Source organism: Bombina bombina, chromosome 6 (assembly GCF_027579735.1).
Source record: "Bombina bombina isolate aBomBom1 chromosome 6, aBomBom1.pri, whole genome shotgun sequence".
Classification (NCBI taxonomy): Eukaryota; Metazoa; Chordata; class Amphibia; order Anura; family Bombinatoridae; genus Bombina; species Bombina bombina.
Window position 1 is genome coordinate 1026304377 of NC_069504.1, and position 22839 is coordinate 1026327215.

The 22839-nt window shown below is 36.2% G+C and overlaps 1 protein-coding gene across 2 annotated transcripts in view; it reads right to left on the minus strand.

The window, feature by feature from the left end:
• ABTB3 (ankyrin repeat and BTB domain containing 3) overlaps positions 1 to 22839 on the minus strand; it is a 328216-nt gene that overhangs the window by 74668 nt on the left and 230709 nt on the right. For both annotated transcript variants that reach the window (XM_053718757.1, XM_053718756.1), the window contains one exon: positions 13665 to 13869. In XM_053718757.1, coding sequence (XP_053574732.1) covers positions 13665 to 13869 — 205 coding nt within the window. The remainder of the gene's footprint in view (positions 1 to 13664; positions 13870 to 22839) is intronic.

Here is a 22839-nt window from a genome sequence, read left to right on the forward strand (position 1 = left end):
GCAACGGTTAGCGTCATTTTATGGTGTTGTTAATACAGAGAATATTGCAGGTATCCAAAAAAAAATGACAAAAGGGTTAAAGTAGATGACAATTTATGAATGTCTATGTAGAATGATATTTGTATTTTATGTTTGGAGGTAATGGACATTATAGCCATTTCCATTAAAATATCTTGCATGTACCATATACCTTTAAACCCTTATAACTTTTTATTTTTAATATTTATATGAATAGTTTTTATTGGATAGTGTATAAATGAGGGTATCACTTTATTTTAACGTATTTAAGTTATGTTTGGTGCAACTTTTTTTTAGCCCCAACCTTTTACATGAGTACTTAAAGTGAATGTAAATTTTGATGCTAAAGTGCCCGGTTTTTAAAACTTCGATTAAAAACAGGGGCACTTTAATTCATCAAAATTTACATTTCACTCCTGTTGTGAAAAAAAACTTACCTTTTAATCTTCACAGCAGCTCCAGCTTCCTCCACCCGTTTCAAAGCCTCTTCCTGGGTCTAAAATGAGGCATCCGGCTTCCTCCAATCACAGTAGTGAATCAGACACTGAATCCCACGGGGGGGAAGCTGTGATTGGAGGATTACCTATCAATCATTTCTGACATCAGAAAAGGCTTGTGAGACTGGAGGAAGCTGGAGCTGCTGTGAAGTTTAAAAGGTAAGTTTTTTTTGTCACAACAGGAGTGAAATGTAAATTTTGATGAATTAAAGTGCCCCTGTTTTTAATGAAAGTTTTAAAAACCGGGCACTTTAGCATCAACATTTACATCCAATTTAAATCACACTACTTTCAACTTGTAATATGAGCGCAAGTTAACGCAGATGTTATATTTTAATATCGTGAGCACTAACCTAAGCGCGTCACATGTAATCTAGCCCATTGATGGGAAAAATAATTTCGGCATGAGGTTAAAATTATTTAGCAATTAAGTTTTTAACTAAACATTTCTGCAAGGTTGTTATTCTATTAGTCATAAAAACCATGTATATTTTCATTAAAAGGACATTCAAATGCAAATAATTACAAATTCAAAGGGGTTAAACACATAGGTAGAACCCCATTCAGAAGTTCCCAAGCAGGAAACTGTCAGTGACTGGAGGTTTGTGCTTCCTCTCACTATAATTTCTTGCTTGTGATCTGCAATGCTTGAGTTCCCAAGAGGACCTATGTATTATCTAGGATCAGTAAACAAAACATTACATGGTGAATCATTGTCATATTTGGTGTTGAATGTCCATTTAACAAAGATCTGTGGACGGAGGAAAGTGACAGTGATTAAATTGTCTTGTTGTTTGTTATGATATATTTTTAATGTACACCAACACATCCATTGCAATAAAAGATTTTCTTTCTGTGCATCTTTATCTGTTAGATGCAATTTCATACATTTTATGTACATGCTGAGACCAAGATATTTTCAGTGACTAAGATTGTGCTTCGATTTCTAAGGCAGATTTATATCTACAAAACTCATCCCTTACAGCAGCCCAGTTTTGCCTGATTCGATATTTTGTGCTTATTTGCTATAACTCAAGCTGCTGTGCAGATCAGCAGAATTTTACTCACTCTGTATATTTCCTTTTCTGTTTGACCTTATATTTCATTGTAGAAAGTTAGTTTGTAAGATAAAAAAGTTCCAATAAAAAGCAAAATTAAAAATTAACATCTATAGCACAGGGAGATATTGTGTTAGAGACAATTTTTAATTTGGACTTAGGCTATTTAAAATCGTGACTTTTGATTAGACAAATGTTAAAGTAACATTAAAGTATTTTGTTTTTTGTTTTTGCATCTAAAAAGTGTATATAGCTGCACATTGACATCACTACTATCTAATTATGGTATGATAAACCTGGATTAGTAAATAATAGAAGCTCCTGTCTGATAGTTATTATAGCCAGCTGCCATGGAGTTTCTGATAAATACTGCTATAACATTAATACCTACACTACATATGTCCATTTAAACAATCTCCTACCAAAGCTAACAAACGGCTAGATTACGAGTTTTGCGGTAAGAGCTGCTCGGTACTAACTTGCAAGTTATTGTCACCACTCACCTCCCTATAGCGCTGCTATTACAGGTTTTCATAAACCCGGCGTCAGCAGGCAATATTGCAGCGTAAAGCAAAATTGAGCTCCATACCGCACTCCAATACCAGCACTGCAGTGAGCTGGTTTTACGTGCTCGTGCACGATTTCCCCATAGACATCAATGGGGAGAGCCAGCTAAAAAAAAGCCTAACACCTGCAAAAAAGGAGCGTAAAGCTCCGTAACGCAGCCCCATTGATTCCTATAGATAAAGAAAAGTTATGTTTAAATCTAACACCCTAACATAAACCCCAAGTCTAAACACCCCTAATCTGCGCCCCAGACATCGCCGACACCTACATTACACTTATTAACCCCTAATCTGCCACCCCCAATGTCGCCACCACCTACCTACACTTATTAACCCCTAATCTGCCTCCCCCAATGTCGCCGCAACCTACCTACACTTATTATCCCCTAATCTGCAACCCCCAATGTCGCGCCACCTACCTACACTTATTAACCCCTAACTGTCGCCCCCAACGTCGCCACCACTATACTAAATTTATTAACCCCTAAACCTAACCCTAACACCCACTAACTTTAATGTAATTAAAATAAATCTAAATAAAACCTACTATTAATAACTAAATAATTCCTATTTAAAACTAAATACTTACTTGTAAAATAAACCCTAAGCTAGCTACAATATAACTAATAGTTACATTGTAGCTATCTTAGGTTTTATTTTTATTTCACAGGCAATTTTGTATTTATTTTAACTAGGTAGATTAGTTAGTAAATAGTTTTTAACTATTTACTAGCTAACTAGTTAAAATAAATACAAACTTACCTGTAAAATAAAACCTAACCTGTCTTACACTAACACCTAACCTTACACTACAATTAAATAAATTACATTAATTAAATACAATTAACTAAATTGCAAAAAACAAACAAACACTAAATTAAACAAAATAAAAAACAAATTATCAAATATTTAAACTAATTACACCTAATCTAATAGCCCTATCAAAATAAAAAGCCCCCCCCCCAAAATAAAAAAACCCTAGTCTAAACTAAACTGCCAATAGCCCTTAAAAGGGCCTTTTGCGGGGCATTGCCCCAAAGAATACAGCTCTTTTACCTGTAAAAAAAAATACAAACAACCCCCCAACAGTAAAACCCACCACCCACACAGCCAACCCCCCAAATAAAAACCTATCTAAAAGACCTAAGCTCCCCTTTGCCCTGAAAAGGGCATTTGGATAGGCATTGCCCTTAAAAAGGCATTTAGCTCTTTTTCCACCCAAACCCTAATCTAAAAATAAAACCCACCCAATAAATCCTTAATAAAACCTAACACTAACCCCCGAAGATCCACTTATAGTTTTTGAAGACCCAACATCCATCCTAGACAAAGCGGCAGAAGTCTTCATCCAAGCAAAAAGAAGGCATCTAAGCTAAGGAGCCAGACAATTTTTGGTTGAGTAACTGGGCAGCACTTGTTTATTGGTGCTGTACAATCAGCATGGACAACCCAGGTTGTTCACCAAAAATGGGCCGGCATCTAAACTTACATTCTTGCTTTTCAAATAGAGATACCAAGAAAATGAAGACAATTTGATAATAGGAGTAAATTAGAAAGATGCTTAAAACTGCATGCTCTATCTGAACCACAAAAGAAAATATTTGGGCTCAGTGTCCCTTTAAGTAAGGTCATTTGAATGTTAAGTGATTTGTGATAGGGGATAGATTGTTGCATCAAGGCCTTCAGATGGGGCATCCTATAGAAGGGGTTGTTTAGAGTACAGTGGTTTGTGATTGGCGAAACTGCAGTTAGAAAAGTAGCGAGAGGGGGAGAATAATTTGGACAGTGCAGTTAGATTTGAGAACTTTAACTACATTTTAAGATTAACAGCTCTGAGGGATTTAATCTGTTGAGGTCAGGGTTAATTGTGATGGGGATTGGACATATGAAATTGGGCCACATAGAGACTAATTCTTTGGGGGCTTTTTTTAATATTATATTGTAATGTATTTCTCTCTCCATCACATCCAAAGTGAAATAAACAGCTTTCAAGCTAAACTGTGCCTTTTTAATTGTTTGAAGGACCTCAAAGTACTGACAAGACAGGCCCATAGACACTATTATACATAGTCCTATTGTTATTATTATATACTGATGGCTCCCATAGAAAATAATAGCAGTGTTTGTGCTGAAATGCTCTGCTTTTGAGGGGCTGATGAACCTCTGTTGATAGTGGCAGGGTTGTTGCTATGTTGAGACTTTACAATTAATACTGTGTGCAAAAGATATATCATACATATTTACAATTATAAAAGCACCTTGCTGTCAGCTTTAATAGTTTTACTGTAACTTATTTGTAAAAAGAAATCAAGAGAACCTAACAATTTTATGTCTAACATATTTTTTTTTGCTATATTGCAAGATTATTCTTTTCTTAAAAAAAAAAATATATATATATATATATATATATATATATATATATATATATATATATATATATATATATATATATATATATATATACACAGATTCCCAATAATAATAATAGCTAGTTTCAAGTCCAGGTAAAAAAATGTGTTGATTTAAATCACAGTATGTTCAATTACTATTAAACCCCACTGCAATTTTAAATACCAATCTTTTTTTATTACCACTTGCTATCAGTTAGCACTTATTCTACAGCTCAGTGCTCTCTGCACGAGTGCTAAGGAGAGAATGAAAAATATATTTTTATCTTAACCATAGAAAGAGTTATTTGAATTTAAATGAAGACATATAAAAGTCTACACTAACAAAGCAAGGTGGAAATGTGAAATATAAGTTGTCGTTCAATAATAAATACAAAAATAAAATGTTGATATTGTTTCAAAAAAAGTATTGGAGACGTTAAAAATTTGGAGTAATTTTGCAAATGAAAGGAAAAAATCAACAATATTTTGTATTTAGTTTTAATTGACCAAAAAGATAAAATATGTCATACATTTTCATTTGTATTGTTTTTTCTACAGTGTTTAAACACATGATAGGGGAGTTAAACAGAATAACCTAGATTAGTAGACCTTGTTGTAAAGGCGAGATTATGTAAGTATGTATAATTATAATAAAATATTAGCATTTCTGTTTTGTTATGGTATAGTAGTCTCACTGAACAGAAACAAAGGTGTCTCCAGGGGTTGGCTGTGTGCATTCTGGGGTGGTCTAGAAGCATGGTTGTAATTTTTCACCTATACCATAGCCCAGCAAGCGGAATTCATATCTAATTTCACAGTAATATCTAGCTAGCTCAAAGCTGATGAAGTGCCCCTAACTGCATGAAACGCATCAGCTGATGTGCAGGATAACTGTACTGTTACTGATTTGAATTATGGATCAATAAATATATATGTTTTTAATTATCCATGTCTTTCCTGAGCCTCTGTTTTGAGACTTTTGTGTTTGGATGCAGTTTTTCTATGGGAACGAGGAGGGAGATCCCACATGATGGAGTGGCAAACAGGACGCCAGAGGAGAGGCAGTGATCTGTTCCCTTTTTGTGAGCTGACAGAGAAAGCTCATAGCTGCATTAAGACTTTCAATACTAATGGATTAGATGGAGCGGCTGGTGGAATTTTGGTTTCTGGCTAGGATTTGGTGTTGGAGGTGTCAGGTGGGAGAGTAATCTCTACACTAAAGCTAAAATGAATCTTACAAGCCACCTGATTAAGCCCTTCACTGCCAGGAATATTAGAAGTGTGGTGCTGTCACTGAACTGTATGACTCACTCCAGGATGCTCGCTTCTTCACTAAATTGGACTTACGTGGAGCATATAATTTGATCCGTATCTCTCCAGGCCACGAATGGAAGACCGCCTTTAACACAAGATCAGGGCATTACGAATACCTTGTAATGCCCTTTGGGTTGTGTAACGCCCCTGCAGTCTATCAGGCATTTGTCAACGACGTCTTCCATGACCTCCTCAATCACACTGTCATTGTTTACCTGGATGATATCCTTGTTTTCTCTTCCACTTTAGAGGAGCATCACAGGCATGTGAGACAGGTGCTTCTTCGTCTCAGGGATAACTCTTTGGTAGCCAAGTTAGAAAAGTGTGAGTTTGATCAAGTCCAGATCCAATTCCTTGGATATGTCATCTCAAAAGAGGGTTTTGCCATGGATCCTGCTAAACTCACCGCTGTACTAGAATGGCCTCAACCTACTTCCTTAAAGGAATTACAGAGGTTCTTGGGGTTCTCCAATTATTACTGCAAGTTCATAAAGAACTTTTCTCAAACAGTCGCTCCTCTCACTGAATTGACTAGACGGAACAAGGACTGTAAACATTGGCCTCTTGCGGCCATAAATGCCTTTTCTTGTCTGAAAAAGGATTTCTGTTCAGCGCCTGTGCTCCGCCATCCTGACCCTAACCTACAGGGGCTGGAGCAGTTCTTACCCAAAGGGACCCTCTGACTTCCAAATCACACCCTGTAGCCTTCTTTTCTAAATGTTTCACTCCTGCTGAGAGGAACTATGATGTGGGTAATTGTGAACTCTTAGCCATTAAAATGGCCTTAACTGAATGGCGTCATTGGCTAGAGGGCACCGTCAACCCTATCGAGATCCTCACCGACCTTAAGAATCTGACTTACTTAGAAACTGCTCATCAACTCAATCCTCGTCAGGCAAGGTGGGCCTTGTTCTTTTTCCGTTTTCACTTTGTGGTTTCCTACCTTCCTGGAACCAAGAACAAGAAGGCGGACGCCCTTTCCCTTCAGTTCCCTCACTCAAGTGATTCCTCCGAAGCTCCTATCGAACAAATCATACCCCTCTCCTGTGTGATCGCTCAACTCAATACTACTCTTCTGCAAGGATTACAACGTGCTCAGTCTAATAAACCTCCTGGTGCCCCCATGATCTCTGATATCCTCTTTGTGCCTCGGAACCTACGTATCCCTGTGCTAGCCAGGGCTCATGATAGCAAACTCTCAGGACATCCTGGTTTGACTAGGACCTTCAGGCGTCTTTGCCAACATGTTTGGTGGCCTACTATGAAGTCTGATGCTCAGGACTATGTGAAAGCCTGCACAATTTGTGCTACCAACAAGACTCCCCGATCCTTGTCTCCTGGTCTGCTCCAACCATTGTCCATTCCCAAATGACCCTGGCCACACATAATGATGGACTTCATTGTTGATCGTCCCTCTTCTAACCACCATACTGTTATCTGGGTTGTGGTGGATCACTTCTCCAGACTGGCTCACTTCGTACCTCTAGACAAACTACCTTCTGCTCAGGAATTGTCGTCCCTTTTTCTCTTGCATGTGGTACGACTTCATGGCATTCCTGTGAATATCGTCTCCGACAGGGGTTCACAGTTCATCTCTGCCTTCTGGAGAGCCTTTGTAAGTTAATTGGAATCACTGTATCCTTGTCGTCTGGCTACCATCCTCAGACCAATGGACTAACTGAGAGAGCAAACCAGGATCTTGAAGCCTACCTCAGAGCCTTTGTCAACACTCGCCATACCAACTGGTCTGCATTACTACCCTTAGCTGAGCTGGCAAGAAACACCCATTGGCACTTGTCTCTTCGGTGCTCTCCATTTCAAGCTGCAGCAGGTTATCAACCTCGTATCTTCCCTCTTTCAGCTCGGTCCACTGGGGTACCTGCCGCAGACCATCATATCACTGATCTCACCACTCATTGGCAACAGATTCGCTCTCAGCTCCGTTCTGCTGTCTGATGTAAGAGGTTTGCTGATCATCACAGGGCTTCTGTACGTGCCATTCCAGTGGGTGAACATGTTTGGGTCTCCACTCGACATATCCGTCTACATCAACCCTGTCACTAACTCAGATGAGGACTGTATCATAATTACCCAATACAATTCCCCACTGAATCTCTCATCTATACTGCACTGCATGTTACAAGAGTAACTGCTTCCCAGAGCTCACATACATATTGTGTTTTTAGACTTTTTTCTTAGATTTTTTTTTTTTTTTAAATTATCGCATTTGGGGGCAAAACGGTGCCATAAAATATACGAAAATGGGCCTAGATCAATACCTTGGGTTATATACTAAAGATATATATAGTTTTGATAGGTAAATTCTCCGGTATTTTGGGTACGTTTTTCTCTAAAATTCCAGATCCTGAAGTGGTTAAAGCCATCTGTATATAAAGAGCATAGAATAAGCATTGCATCACATAATATCTGCATAAAAAATAGTTTTAAGGCAATCAATCTGTAAATTTGCTTGCACAATGTTCTTTGTTTTGCAGTCTAAGAACATAAAAAAAGACTTAGGGACAGACATAAATTAGCTCCTGCCCTGATTAAATAATCACTGTGTAGAATGTTGCAGTGTCAGGGCTCTGGATCCTGTAGGATGCACTACAGCAATTTTCAGAATAAATCAGGCAAGATAAATAATGAACATTTATTACAAAGTTTTTTTGTTTTATTTTAATTAAGCATAATTAAACATGATATAAAGATTTATTTATTTTGGCTTGGCACCTGTCTAAATAATATATCAGTTGGTGACATTGGAAAGGCTTTTAGTGAATCTGTCTCTGTGGGTTAGATTTACTTATCATCTCCAATCTATACAGTTCCTATGTCATTTGTTGTATCCATTCACTAAAATACACTCATCTCTCCATTCTTTACATAATGGGCTCCATAGAATAAAATATTAATTACTGTGACTTAATACATTAGAAAATCCAAAGAAGCTGTAAGTGAATATAATCTGCTGTCCTTTACTCACACTGAGAAAATTCCCAAAAGCCTTCTCCATTCTATCCACTGTCTCCAGCCTTCCATATTCAGCAGATTATATATTATTCTATGCAGATAATTTACTAATGCTCATATATCTCTTCTTCCCTTAGTAAATCAGCTGCACAGAACAGTAGAAATGGTAAAGCTGGAAAAGCTGGGGAGGGCTTTATGGGAAGTTTGCCTACTGCATGATTTATTGTGAGGACTGTCAAGCCTGTCAGTGGATAATATGATTTTATGGCCTCTGTAATATTATTAAAATTGTTTCTAACATGTAAGACATGACAACAGTGACTCTAAAGTCAAAATTACACTTTCATGATTCAGATAGAACATTCCATTTTAAAAGATTGTTCCAATTAACTGCCATTATCAAAATGTCCACAGAATTTTTATATGCACATTTTCTGAGGCACAAGCTCCTACTGTGCATTTGCAAGTTACTAGTATATACATATATCTGCTTTTTGTTTGGCTGAAGGTTGTCACATGATACAGGGGTAAGGGAAACTAGAAATAACTTTGAAAAAAATCTACTACTCATTTGGGCTTCAGACTAATTTATTTATGTGCAATTTAACTATAACTAATGGTCCTTAATCCATAATTGTAGCAAACATGTTTCAATTCCCCATTAAACTCCAGTTTATTGTGCCATGTAAAGTGCTTGTATATAAGTAACTCATGGTAATTATTACCAAGTCATAAACATTAATATTATCCTTGAAAGCATTTGACACAATTAGATGTGATGGTTTTAACAAAAGTATTTACAGACTATAGCAGGGGCTCTACTCACTTTTTTTATATATATATCTGCCCCTTTTCCTGTATTTACTTATTTTAGCAACTTTTTTTTTTCTAAAAATTTCAAGAACATTTAAAAAAAAACTTAGACTACTGTGTGTTTAACCCCTGCAATACAGCTTGGGAATCACAGAGCCCTGCTGATCCTGAGTTATAAACAATCCAATAGGCAGCGCTAGTTCCACATCTGAGTTGTGCTACTAGTGCTGCCAATTCCTGGGGTTAAACGCACAGTAGTCTAGGGTCGATAGTCATTAAATTACATGCAATAACAGATTAGAGCATGTCATTTTTTTACTATAATGGCTCTTTAAACAATTGTCTACCATGTCCACAATTTATTTAACAGCAGCATAACCACTAAAATATATATAAAATGCTTTATTATTTGTAAGCGATATATTGATGATGTCTATTTGTACAGCGATAAAGGATTGTAAACATTTATGTGTAATGAAAAATCCTACTTTAAAAACATGATAGTATTTTAATGTTTTTATAGATACAGAGAATGTTAAATACAGTTGCATAATGTAAAGGATAACATTCATTAGTGGTTTGTCCTTCAATATGAAAGGAAAGAGTATAAATCCTTGGTGCATTAGGTTAAATTACCATGGTCAATACGAAAATGTTCTTTAGTACTTAAAGTAACATAAACTTTGCCCCAAGAGAGGAAAGTCGATGCATAGAAATCATTAATGGTCACTGCAGCTCAGTTAGCAACATCTAATCTCCAACCTTACTGAAATATTTAGGAACTATTTATATATTATATGAATGTTCTATCATACAGCCTTCAAGATCTTCAATAAATATAGCTGTTCGCACTTTTTACTAAAAAACTTTTTGCAGAACTAAGTCATAAGATTACATGAAGTGGAATGAAAATTTGACATAATTAAAAAAAGCAAGATAATTTTACCAAATGGCAAAGAGAAATATATATATATATATATATATATATATATATATTTATTTATATATATATATAATATAATCAGCTGGAGAGCACTCTCACTTTTTAGGTCACTCTGTCAGGGTGCATGCAGGGGTTGAATAATATTAGTGAACAGAGCACTCACTGGTCTTTTTTAAATGTGCAATTTATTTTGTGACGTTTCGGGGACCGTATCCCCTTCCTCAGACATATATATATATATATGTTATTTTGCTACATTTTTATTTTGGTTGAAAAAAACATTCACTAAACAAAAACAACTAAATAAATTTATAATTATGCATATATACAAGTGTTTTATTAAAATATAAATATAATTTTTCATGTAATATAACTTATCACACACAGCATAAGAGTTGATGATTAAACTAATATTATATTTACTGCAAACATTGCTCTGATTAGTAGTAAAAGGGAATTGCAAGTAATAGTTAACTTTTTATAGGAAGCCTCAGCCTGCAAATGTGTATCTTAAAGCTATATAAAAGTACAGAAAGAAAATACTCCAATATGTTTGGCATTTTATTATTGCACTTTTGCTTGTATATAACTATGAGCAAGATTTATCAAGCAATTTCTCCTATTTTTACCCCTAAAAATGCACACGATCCCATCCTCATATTAGTCCACCTTAAATGCTCCTAAAAATTATATAGCTGGTCAATTAATTTATACCTGGTGCATTGTGTTCGGCTAGTCGCATCTTTGCACCCAAAAAAGGGGATAAATTAGATCTCTTTAGTCGCATTTTCACATTCACCATCTACGCGCAAGAAAGTTCTCCATAGATACTGTGGAGAATGGCAGTTGAAATAATTTATCTATGAGCTTGTGTTGTGTGCACATCATGTAATACTTTCTGATTTTGGTTGGTATTTCTATTTCTCAGTGGAAAGGCTTGAGTTGCAAGAGGACTTGATATACTATCTGCATGAATAACTTATATGACCTATGTATCATATATATGATCTATTGTTCCTGTCACGGAAAACCATTTTATTAGCCCTATTTTTTAGTGAATAAATCATTTTATCTTCTCCCCTCCCCATGATCTAACTCTGCCGTAATCATTTTTTTTTGCTTCCAGCTCTCTTCCTTGCAACTGGCTCATTTCAGGCAGTCTCCAGTCCACTTATGAAATGATAAAGGGCGCATTTGCATATCATAAATAAGTCGCAAATACTAATTTGATTGGAGAAATGTATCTTTGCTTCGCCTGAGCTCGCTTGTGGTATGGAGCAAAAATAAGGCTTTTTTTAATATAAATTTGAGCACATATGTGCGCATCAACATAGGCAAGCTCAGGTGATTGGAAAGGAGAATGACAAGGCGCATTCAATAACACTTTAATAAACTGAGCTCTTATTATTAAAGCCCTGCAAAGGAATTAAATATATAGTTAAATTCCATCTCCAGAACAGTGATGCGTTACAGATTGCTAGTTAAACACATCTGGTGAGCCAGTAGCAAGAGACAAATATGTGTAGCCTCCAATCACCAGCTAGCTCCCAGTAGTGAAGGATATGTGCATATTATTTTTCAACAAAGGACAGCAAAAGAACAAAGTATATTTGAAAATAGAAGTGAATTTAAAAGTGTCTTAAAATGCCATGATCTATTTGAATCATGCAAGTTTAGTTTTGGCATTACCTATCCTTTTAAAGGTATAGCAATTATAATGTCTGAAAAAAAGTTACCATAACAATTTGGTTATGGACTTTTGAGAAAGATAAACAGTTTGCAATCTGGTTTCAACAGCTTTATATCAGGAAATAATTTTGTGGCTTAGTACAGAAATTGGTATATGGAACAGTATGAGGTCTAATTCTCACCTTGCTCCATCATTAATTTCCTTGTAAACTTCCTGCAATATTTGATACACATATTTAGGTATGATGATATCTCCTTAATGCATTTTGTAGGTTTACCCCACCATTAATTAATTTATTACAACTCCTGCATTCAGATATGCAGTAACTCAGGTACAGACAAAAAATGCTCAAAAAAGTCAAATCCACACAAATACAATCAAAGGCCAATGTCTTTTTTTTTAATCTATTAATGTTACATAGGCAACTCTTGCCTTGAATGATAGCACAAATATATAACCGACATTGAAGTCACAGATCAGTGTTGCATGGCAACCCCCTGTCACAATGTGGAATACAATTTAAAACTGGCTGGGCATCGCTCCAATTTTTTTCATTTTCTCTTGTGTTAACTTGCATCTGTGCGCATTTAACGGAGGAATGGAATACATTTATCTTTTACCTAAAATAAACCATGGATTTCTGGCAAATAAAATGGCAAAAAATATGCTTGTATCTAATCCCATTCCACAATTATTTTTCACAGCATTTTTAAAGAGTTATAACTTATGCTAAAGATATGTGAAAACATAAATACCAAAGTCCATTATGTGTATATAAGATGTTTTATTATAGTTTAATATGCCCAAGTGGCTATAATGAATTTTTAAGATGTATCTAGAATAGAATGGAGCTATTGAACTACTATTATAATCGAATTAAAAGAAAACATCAAAATGAAATATACAGTATTTTTAAATATAATTTTATAAAGTGCAGATAATAGAAGTAAATTAAAAAGTTTAAAATTGTTTTCTCTATCTGAATAATGAAAGAAAAGAAAAATGCGTTTCATGTCCCTTTAATGGTTTTAATTTAAACTACAATGCACTCTTTATTTCAAATACAGTTGAAGCATTTTTGCAATAATCATGTTTGAAGAAAATGTTCCTGTTTAAAAGTTTTCACTGTTTAAAAAATAAATTATAAAGTGCAGTTCAGATACACATTTTACATTCCTTTAAAAGAACAGGCACAATAGACACCACCACCATCTCTCTGAGCTTGAATAATGGTCCACGGTCCACACAGCATATGTATGTATGCTGCTGAAAAACAGTAACAGCTTTCACTAGTATTGCAAAAATGCTTCTATTTAAAACTGAAATACACCATTCACATTACAGTTCTCACCTTTCTATTCCTTAAATACTGCTAGTACAAGTTGCAAAAATGGTAACTTACCGCTCAGTCTGAAGGTTAACTTTGGATGGTTCTACATTGGGATTTTCCCATTCCATTTGGGGGCAGTGCATGAAATAACAAAGTGTATACAGGGCTTCGGGTTCCCAATAGAGAGGTCCTTGCTTGTTATGCATTGGAGTTCCATTGCCATGTTGCTTGCAGTTGAGGGGTTGCAGATGATGCATTGCACGAGATACAAGATCACCTGGGAAAGGACGAGAACAATACAAATTGATTTAAAATCATCACAGTAATTATCATTCCTATTAAACAAAATAAACATCAACTACTAAAAACAAAACCAAGAACATAGTAGACAGCAAAATGCATTACTGAATGTGATTTTTATTTTATTTTACGTTTCCATAGTGTTTGTTTAAACATTTATCTTAATGAGAGCTAATGCTATTAATATAATTAATATACAGCATTAAACACAATTATTTTACTGTTAATAAGCTCTGCTTAATAAGTTGAATTGTAGTTAATATTTACACCCCTGAGAATGTAAATGACTGCTTTTTTTCACACTCCCTAAGATAAAAGAGATTGCTATGGTAACACAGATGCCAAAGGCACCATTAATTATTGTGGTTGCAGAGTAGATTTCTTCTGTACCTTAATATTTTCACTATTATCACTGTGATATTAGTCAGTTTTTATTTCCTGAAATGAAACAAAACAGTATTCAAAAAAACAAAAAACAGAGAAGGGTGAGTTATTATATGGGATTGCTCTAGATTACAACAGATGTGACGTTAATTCTGTGTGAGCTTCAAGCTATGAGCTGTTATTGGTTTTAAAAGTAGGAGGTTCTTCTCATGCCTCTCAAAATTTCCCAAAGACTAAGTGACTTAGTCAGCGAGATCTGGGAGCAGAGTTGTGGCATACTGGGGTACAGTTGGTTTAGAAGTGGGTGCAGCTTGGTGAGAAAATGGGTGGAGCTTTTTAGGGAGTCTATATATTGAGTGTGTAGCTAAGAGGTTCTTATCAAAATTGGGATTGGGGAATTGTAGGAGGTACAATGGGCTGAGTTTCCTAACTGTGACAATCCCACATAATGCTGGATAGATGGAAACTAATTTGTTTGCTGTTAGAATGAGCTGCTATTATAAGCAGAAGTGCATCTACCAAGTTTCTACCAATCTCTGTAGTACTGTGTTGGTGAGAGGTATTTGCTACTGTCAAATCCAAATGACAAGCCTTCTTATTAAAGACTCATGTGTACACCATTTACTATTATCTGGGATAACTAGTGTGTGCTTAGTGGGTACACCCCACTTGTTTTAGTGAGGGTATACTTGCATTTCTTTCTTTTTTTTTTTTCTTCTAGCTTTTTTCTTTACTTTGTTTTTGTCCACTTCTATTTCCAGCTTCCATCATCAGAGGACTGTTTTGTTGGTGTCAATTCTGTTATACCAGATAATAATATAGTGGCCTTTAAACTGCATTAGTCAAATGTTTTAATACAACTGTATTGCAGACAAAGCAGCATTGTTATCATCCTATAAATAACTTTTGGCTAGATTACGAGTCATGCGTTAGGCTTAAAAACCAGCGTTGGCCGGTCCCAACGCTGCTTTTTAACGCCCGCTGGTATTACGAGTCTTGCAGGTAAAGGTGTACCGCTCACTTTTTTGGCCAGACTCAGAAATACAGCAAATCCACTTACGTCAACTGCGTATCCTATATTTTCAATGGGACTTGCATTGCGCCGGTATTACGAGTCTTCCAAAAAGTGAGCGGTACACGCTCTCCTGTCAAGCCTGGTACCGCATTTTAAAGTCAGTAGTTAAGAGTTTTACACTACAACGCCGTAGCATAAAACTCTTAACTAAAGTGCTAAAAAGTAAACTAACACCCATAAACTACCTATTAACCCCTAAACCGAGGCCCTCCCACATCGCAAACACTTAAATACATTTTTTAACCCCTAATCTGCCGAACCGGACATCGCCGCCACTATAATAAATATATTAACCCCTAAAATGCCGCTCTCCCGCATTGCAAACACTATTTAAATATTATTAACCCCTAATCTGCTGGCCCTAACATCGCTGCCACCTACCTACATTTATTAACCCCTAATCTGCCGCCCCCAATGTCGCCGCCACTTATTAACCCCTAACCCTAACCCCACCTAACTTAAATATAATTTAAATAAATCTAAATAAAATTACTACAATTAACTAAATATTTCCTTTTAAAACTAAATACCTATAAAATAAACCCTAAACTAGCTACAATATAACTAATAGTTACATTGTAGCTATCTTAGGGTTTATTTTTATTTCACAGGCAACTTTGTATTTATTTTAACTAGGTACAATAGTTACTAAATAGTTATTAACTATTTAATAACTACCTTGTTAAAATAAAGACACATTTACCTGTAAAATAAAACCTAACCTAAGTTACAATTACACCTAACACTACACTACAATTAAATTAATTACCTAAATTAAATACAATTAATTACAATTAAATAAAATTATCTAAAGTACAACCCCCCCACTAAATTACAGAAAATAATAAACAAATTACAAGATTTTTAAACTGATTACACCTAATCTAATCCATCTAACAAAATAAAAAAGCCCCCCCAAAATAAAAAAAAGCCCTACCCTACACTAAATTACAAATAGCCCTTAAAAGGGCCTTTTGCTATTTTAGATAATTTTATTTAATTGTAATTAATTGTATTTAATTTATGTAATTAATTTAATTGTAGTGTAGTGTTAGGTGTCATTGTAACTTAGGTTAGGTTTTATTTTACAGGTAAATTTGTCTTTATTTTAACTAGGTAGTTATTAAATAGTTAATAACTATTTAATAACTATTGTACCAAGTTAAAATAAATACAAAGTTGCCTGTAAAATAAAAATAAACCCTAAGCTAGCTACAATGTAACTATTAGTTATATTGTAGCTAGCTTAAGGTTTATTTTATAGGTAAGTATTTAGTTTTAAATAGGAATAATTTATTAAATTATAGGAATATTTATTTAGATTTATTTAAATTTTATTTAAGTTAGGGGGTGTTAGGGTTAGGGTTAGACTTAGGTTTAGGGGTTAATAACTTTAATATAGTGGCAGCGATATTGGGGGCGGCAGATTATGGGTTAATAACTATAATGTAGGTGGCGGCAATGTTGGGGGCAGCAGATTAGGGGTTAATAAGTATAATCTAGGTATTGGCGATGTTGGAGGCATCAGATTAGGGGTTCATAAGTATAATGTAGGTGGCGGCGGTGTCCGGAGCGGCAGATTAGGGGTTAATAATATAATGCAGGTGTCGGTGATGTTGGGGGCGGCAGATTAGGGGTTAATAAGTGTAAGATTAGGGGTGTTTAGATTCGGGGTTCATGTTAGGGTGTTAAGTGTAGACATAAATGCATTTTCCCCATAGGAATCAATGGGGCTGCGTTAAGAGCTTTACGCTGCTTTTTTGCAGGTGTTAGGGTTTTTTTCAGCCATGGTTCCTATGGGGAAATCGTGCACGAGCACGTTTAGCCAGCTCACCGCTAACATAAGCAGCGCTGGTATTGAGGTGAGATGTGGAGCTAAATTTTGCTCTACGCTCACTTTTTTGTGGTTTTGTAAAAACCCGTAATACCAGCGCTGTATGCAAGTGAGCGGTGAGCATAAACTGCTCGTTAGCACCGCACCCCTGTTAACGCAAAACTCGTAATCTAGGCGTTTGTAACTTTGATCTGCATATAGTGGGCTCCCACGAGCCTACATGCAAATAAATAGACATTTATTCATTCTAGGTGATTACCTGGCCTTTAAAACCTAAATAGGGCTCTATTTAATTGAGGGGATTTTTAAAACAAGGGGTCTTGGTGGTTTCTAGGCCTTTTTGATGGCTGTTATAAGCGTTTATACATGTATATATTATCAATATGCTTAAAACTACTGTATATATATATATATAATGTATATATATATATATATATATATATATATATATATATATATATATATATATATATATATATATATATATATATATATATATATATATATATAAATAACAGTCAGAATGTGAATCCGCCCTACTGGGGTCAACCACCCGGTTGTTCCGTATAAATATAATAACTCCAACAGTAACAGAAATAAACCAGGATTTTTCAAATGCAAAAAGTCAAATTTATTGACCTTTCAGGGAATAAAACTCCCCTTCTGTTCTGAGGGAGGGGAGTTTTATTCCCCAAAACGTCAATAAATTTGACTTTTGCATTTGAAAAATCCTGGTTTGCTTCTGTTACTGTTGGAGTTATATATATATATCAAAACATTTTTTTAAATGTGTGTAAACTTTAACACTCAATACATACTGTCACGGACACCAGCTAAGGCTACCCCCCCACCCCCCTACAACCTCACCCCTGTTGTTTCTCAGTGGTTTTGGGCTCCTCAGAGAAACTACAATCCCTGGAATCTTTGGTTTGCTTGTCTTGTGAAAAGCTGGTGTATGACCAGGAAAACCCTCCTAGGCTGGCCGGGCCCCTAAAACTCCTGGTCAGCCACCTCACCACGGACACCTGCCTAACCCCTCTCAGGCTGTCCGGGCTCCTAGAACTCCCGGTCGGCCACAGGACAGCAGGACACCCGCTAACTTTACCCCTGGTCGCTCTAGCAACCATGTGCCCCAGAGCTCCGCTCTTTTGGGGATTAGTAGCCCCTAGGGAGGACAAGAGGTGGGGGAATTACCGGAGGGGGAGCTGCTTTGGGAACCGGGGGTTTTGGACTCCCCTACCCCCATTACTTTAATGGGCTGTATCTCCAGTCCCCAATAACGAATTATGACTGCGGCATCTGGGGACCGAGAGCTTTCAAATGACACCCAGGAAATGCTGCCGCTCACCCGGGATCACCCCAAAACCGTCACCACTGTGTCCTGGGATTCTGTGGGACTATGGTTGCTATGGAGACGCCGGTTAGTCTTGAGGGGCGGGAATGGCGGGAAAACTGTGGCATTGTCTCCCTGTTTTATCAAGATGTGTGTGTGTATAAAAGATTTGTGTTTGTCCTAATAAAGGCAGTTCTTGTTTCACCTGAATGCTAGTCTGTCTAGTTATTTGAGTGGGGTCCAGTTAAAATAACTTTCCTGGGCTACATAGCAGCCTGTTCAAGGCAGAGGAAGGACCCTCAGGCAGAGCTACCCAGTCTGAGTAGCCGGAGTCTGCCACAGGGTGGGACCCTGAATACTGGTGCTGTCGGGCATCAGGGGTGACTACAGACTGTGGTCACTTGCCAGCTACAGAGCTGCAGTTGGCAGGGAGGAAGCAGGACCCGTTTGGCGGAGCTAACAATTCGGGGTAGCTGGGGTATCCTTCACACATACACATTTGACAAACCAGACAATTGCCTTTCAAATGGTGGGTTTTGGTGGTTTCTAGGGTTTAAGGGAGCTGAAATAGGGGGTTTTGAATACCACCCCCCTCCAGCTCGATTAAGCTCTATAGAGTTTTCCGGCAATTTTTGGACTTTGTAATGTCACCATGCGCATGCCCCTGGTGATTTTAGAGGCCTAGACCACTAGGGATGTGGGTTAAGTGCAGGGCAAAGGCTGCAATGAGCTCCAAAAGTGCTCCCTCCAGATGACAACACATGGTCATCATTTGTGCTAAATACAATGTGCAAATAATGACCATGTGTTGTCATTCGTGCTTAGGGGTTTTATATATATATATATATAAAGGAAACTTTCAAAATCTGATGAAAAGTTTCTCAGAGTTTCTTCTCTAAGACACTGGAAGAAGTCCAGCAAAGACCTGGATCAGCATATGGCAGCTTCATTGTGATGCCAAGTTGACCTTTCTACAGTCTGAAGAAGCTTGATCAGGAATGGTCTTTGTGGAAGGGTAGCAGCCAAGAAACCACTTTTTCGAAAGGGGAACATGATGAAAAGGCTAAGATATGCTAAAGCTCACAAAGATTGGACTGAAGATCAGTAAAAAAGAGTATTATGGAGTGACGAATCCAATTTTGAAATTTTTCGGTCCAATCTCCGACAATATGTGAGAAGAGTTGGAGAGAGATTGAAGAATGAGTGCTTGCGGCCTTCAGTGAAACATGGTGGAGGGCCTGTCCTGGTTTGGGGCTGTATTTCTGCCAGTGGTGTTGGTGATATTGTCTGAATCGATGGAATCATTCATGCTGAAAAGTAAAGACAGGTTTTAATTCAACATGCCATTCCTACTGGAAAGCGCATGATTTGAAAAAGTTTTATATTTCAGCATGATAACGATCCCAAGCACACTGATAATGCAGTGAAATCATATTTAGAGAGAAAAAAAGCTGATAAAACACTGACAGTCATGGATTGGCCTCCACAGATTCCAGACCTGAATATTATAGAGGCAGTATGGAATCACCTAGACTGAGAAATAAATAAAAGACAACCTAAATGTAAAGAAGAACTCTGGGAAGTGCTGAAAGAAGCCTGGTATAATATACCAGAAGATTACTTCAGAAAACTTCAGGACAGTCTCCCCAAAAGAGTTCAAGATGTGCTTAGTACCAAGGGAGGTCACACTAAATACTGACTTTTGCCTGAAAAAGCCATTGTGTTCTGAAAATTGTTTTCCTGTATTTTCTGTTTGTATCTTAATAAAGAGACTGAAAAAATATAGATGGTCATTAAAACTTTGCTAAAACAACAAATCTAATGGTGGCCTAAGACTTTTGCACAGTACTGTATATATTGTATTGCATGCAAACACACACATCAAAATATACCAGGCATGTGGGGGTTGGGCTTCTGAGAAACCTCTGCCTCTCCTTGGAAAAGGAGTAATTTTTACTAAACAGCTCGGGTACATTCCAGGCAAATTAATATAACAGCTTTTAACACAAAACAGATTAACAGATGGAGTGAAAGTCAAAATAAGGGTTAATCCAGACTCATTCCTTTGAATGATAAAAATATTATGGAGAAGTATAAATTAACCCTTCATTCCTCTTCTTTTACTATTGTTTTATATTGTGCATTAAACAAGTGGTGAAGTTTTAAGCCAGGGTTGTCCATTGCTTTCCCGAGGACAATGCTGGAATTGTTATTATGTAGCATAGTACAACTATATTAGCAATGCTTTGCAGCTTAGTGATTAAGGCAGACAAACTATATATCTTTAATAAAAATAAATAGAGAAATACAAAATTCAATGGGAAAGAAATTTATGGTAACAGCTGAGTGAAAATTGTGACTCAGATTCAAAAAGCAGGGAAATTCCTGTTTCAGATCTCTTTTAATGGAAATTCAGAGTTGTGTTGTTAAATGAAGAGCCAATAGGTAATGTAATGCAGTCATTTTTTCTAATTGTGCCTGCAAATTCTATTATAGAAAAACCTAGTGGGAGTGCTATTCTCTCTGTAACAACCAGCAAGATTGCTTATTTGATAATACATAGCTGATGATTATTACATAACTGATGATTAAACATCATACCTACCATTGATTTATATATATATATATATATATATATATATATATATATATATATATGAAAATTGGTGCATACTGTTAAATATGTTTCAAAGTTGGCTGTGTAGGCTTGTACATGTGCCTATATCTTGCAATTTGTATCAGCACAAGACTGATATTGGTGTACAACTGAAAGCACTCAATTTCCTAAAAGTAGGCAAGGCAGAATTAAATTCAAATATAACTTTTATTACAATTAAAAAATGGAAACACATAAAAACCCAAGGAAACTTAGCTGGATGATGGGATTTCTATACACTAGTAAGTTGAATTGGATAAGGTGGGAGGGGTTACTGTCCCTTTAAATGGCCTAGGATATGAGTATTAATCCATGGTCATTAGATATAATGGTATCTCCAAGATTACTAAAGGTAACTACTACATACAATTAGTGACTGCAAATAATTATTTCAAATCACTGCCTTTTTAAGTAAAATAAATTGATCATACTTTACGAATAATATGGGTCAATTAGTCTTAGGGCTGTGTATATTGGCTGTGTATATTTATTACAGTAGTAGTGCCATTAGTTTTTATAGCTATATATTATTACATTAGTTTTTTTAGCCTATATCCGCCAGGCATTTGTTCTGCATGCAATAACAGTTATTTATGGTATAGGGGAAAAAAAGTTAATGTCAGGATGCAGCAAAGGGCCAAAAAGTTTCACTGTGTCACAATAGTTCCCATGATATTGAGTATATTTCAGGAAAGGATGATGAAGTCTAAATGTAAGAAGAATAACACGGAGGCATCCCTGCTTAAACACTTGTTACTTTGTCTACAGTCTCCTAAGGCAACATTACTGTGAATGCTACGCCTTGCTGATGCACATGCACGTTGCCTCATTCTGCCTAGCTGTACTATAATGCTTTGTCGGTGTTATCTTGCCTCTCATACAGTCGCTATCTTCTGACGCACCTCACGTTCTGCACAAGCTCTGCTTACTCAGTACCCGGCATAAGACTGGTATCATGAAACTTAGCAAAGAAATGTAAATATACCATGGTACAAGGTGGAATATCTTCAAATTGCTCTGTTGAACTTATTTATATACCTCACAATTCAATGTTGATTTGTCAATTAAAAAGTTGTGGTGTCAAAATTAAAAGGCACATCAGTTTTGTCGAGAAGCATTTTTGTGATACATATTTATCAGAAAAAATGTATCTAGTAAATATTGTTAATGTACCCCATTCAGGGATGCACAGTCTTCAGCTGTAGGTAGACACACATACTCCCATTTTCCAGAAACCAGGACACGGAGGTGAAGGAGACATGTAGATGGTCAGACACTGAAGCTGTATAAATATATATAGAGATCTCTGATGAAGCGCATGTGCCCATGCGCGAAACGCGTAAGATAGGAGCTTACCTTGTGTCCTGAAGCCTGCTCCGAAATAAACTTGTTTATTTGACTCCAAGACTCAGCTTCCCTTCTTCCTCATTTGTATATATATATATATATATATAAATCTCAAAATAACAAGAGTAGTGCATATATATATATATATATATATATATATATATATATATATATATATGTGTGTGTGTTTTCGTGTGGAGGGTTATTTACAATTACATCTTAGAAAAATTAAAAGAGATCTATGGAGTCTTGTAAACTTCAAACATAACTGTATGTATTAAAGCTGTTATCAACTAAACGCAATGTAACCCCTGCGAA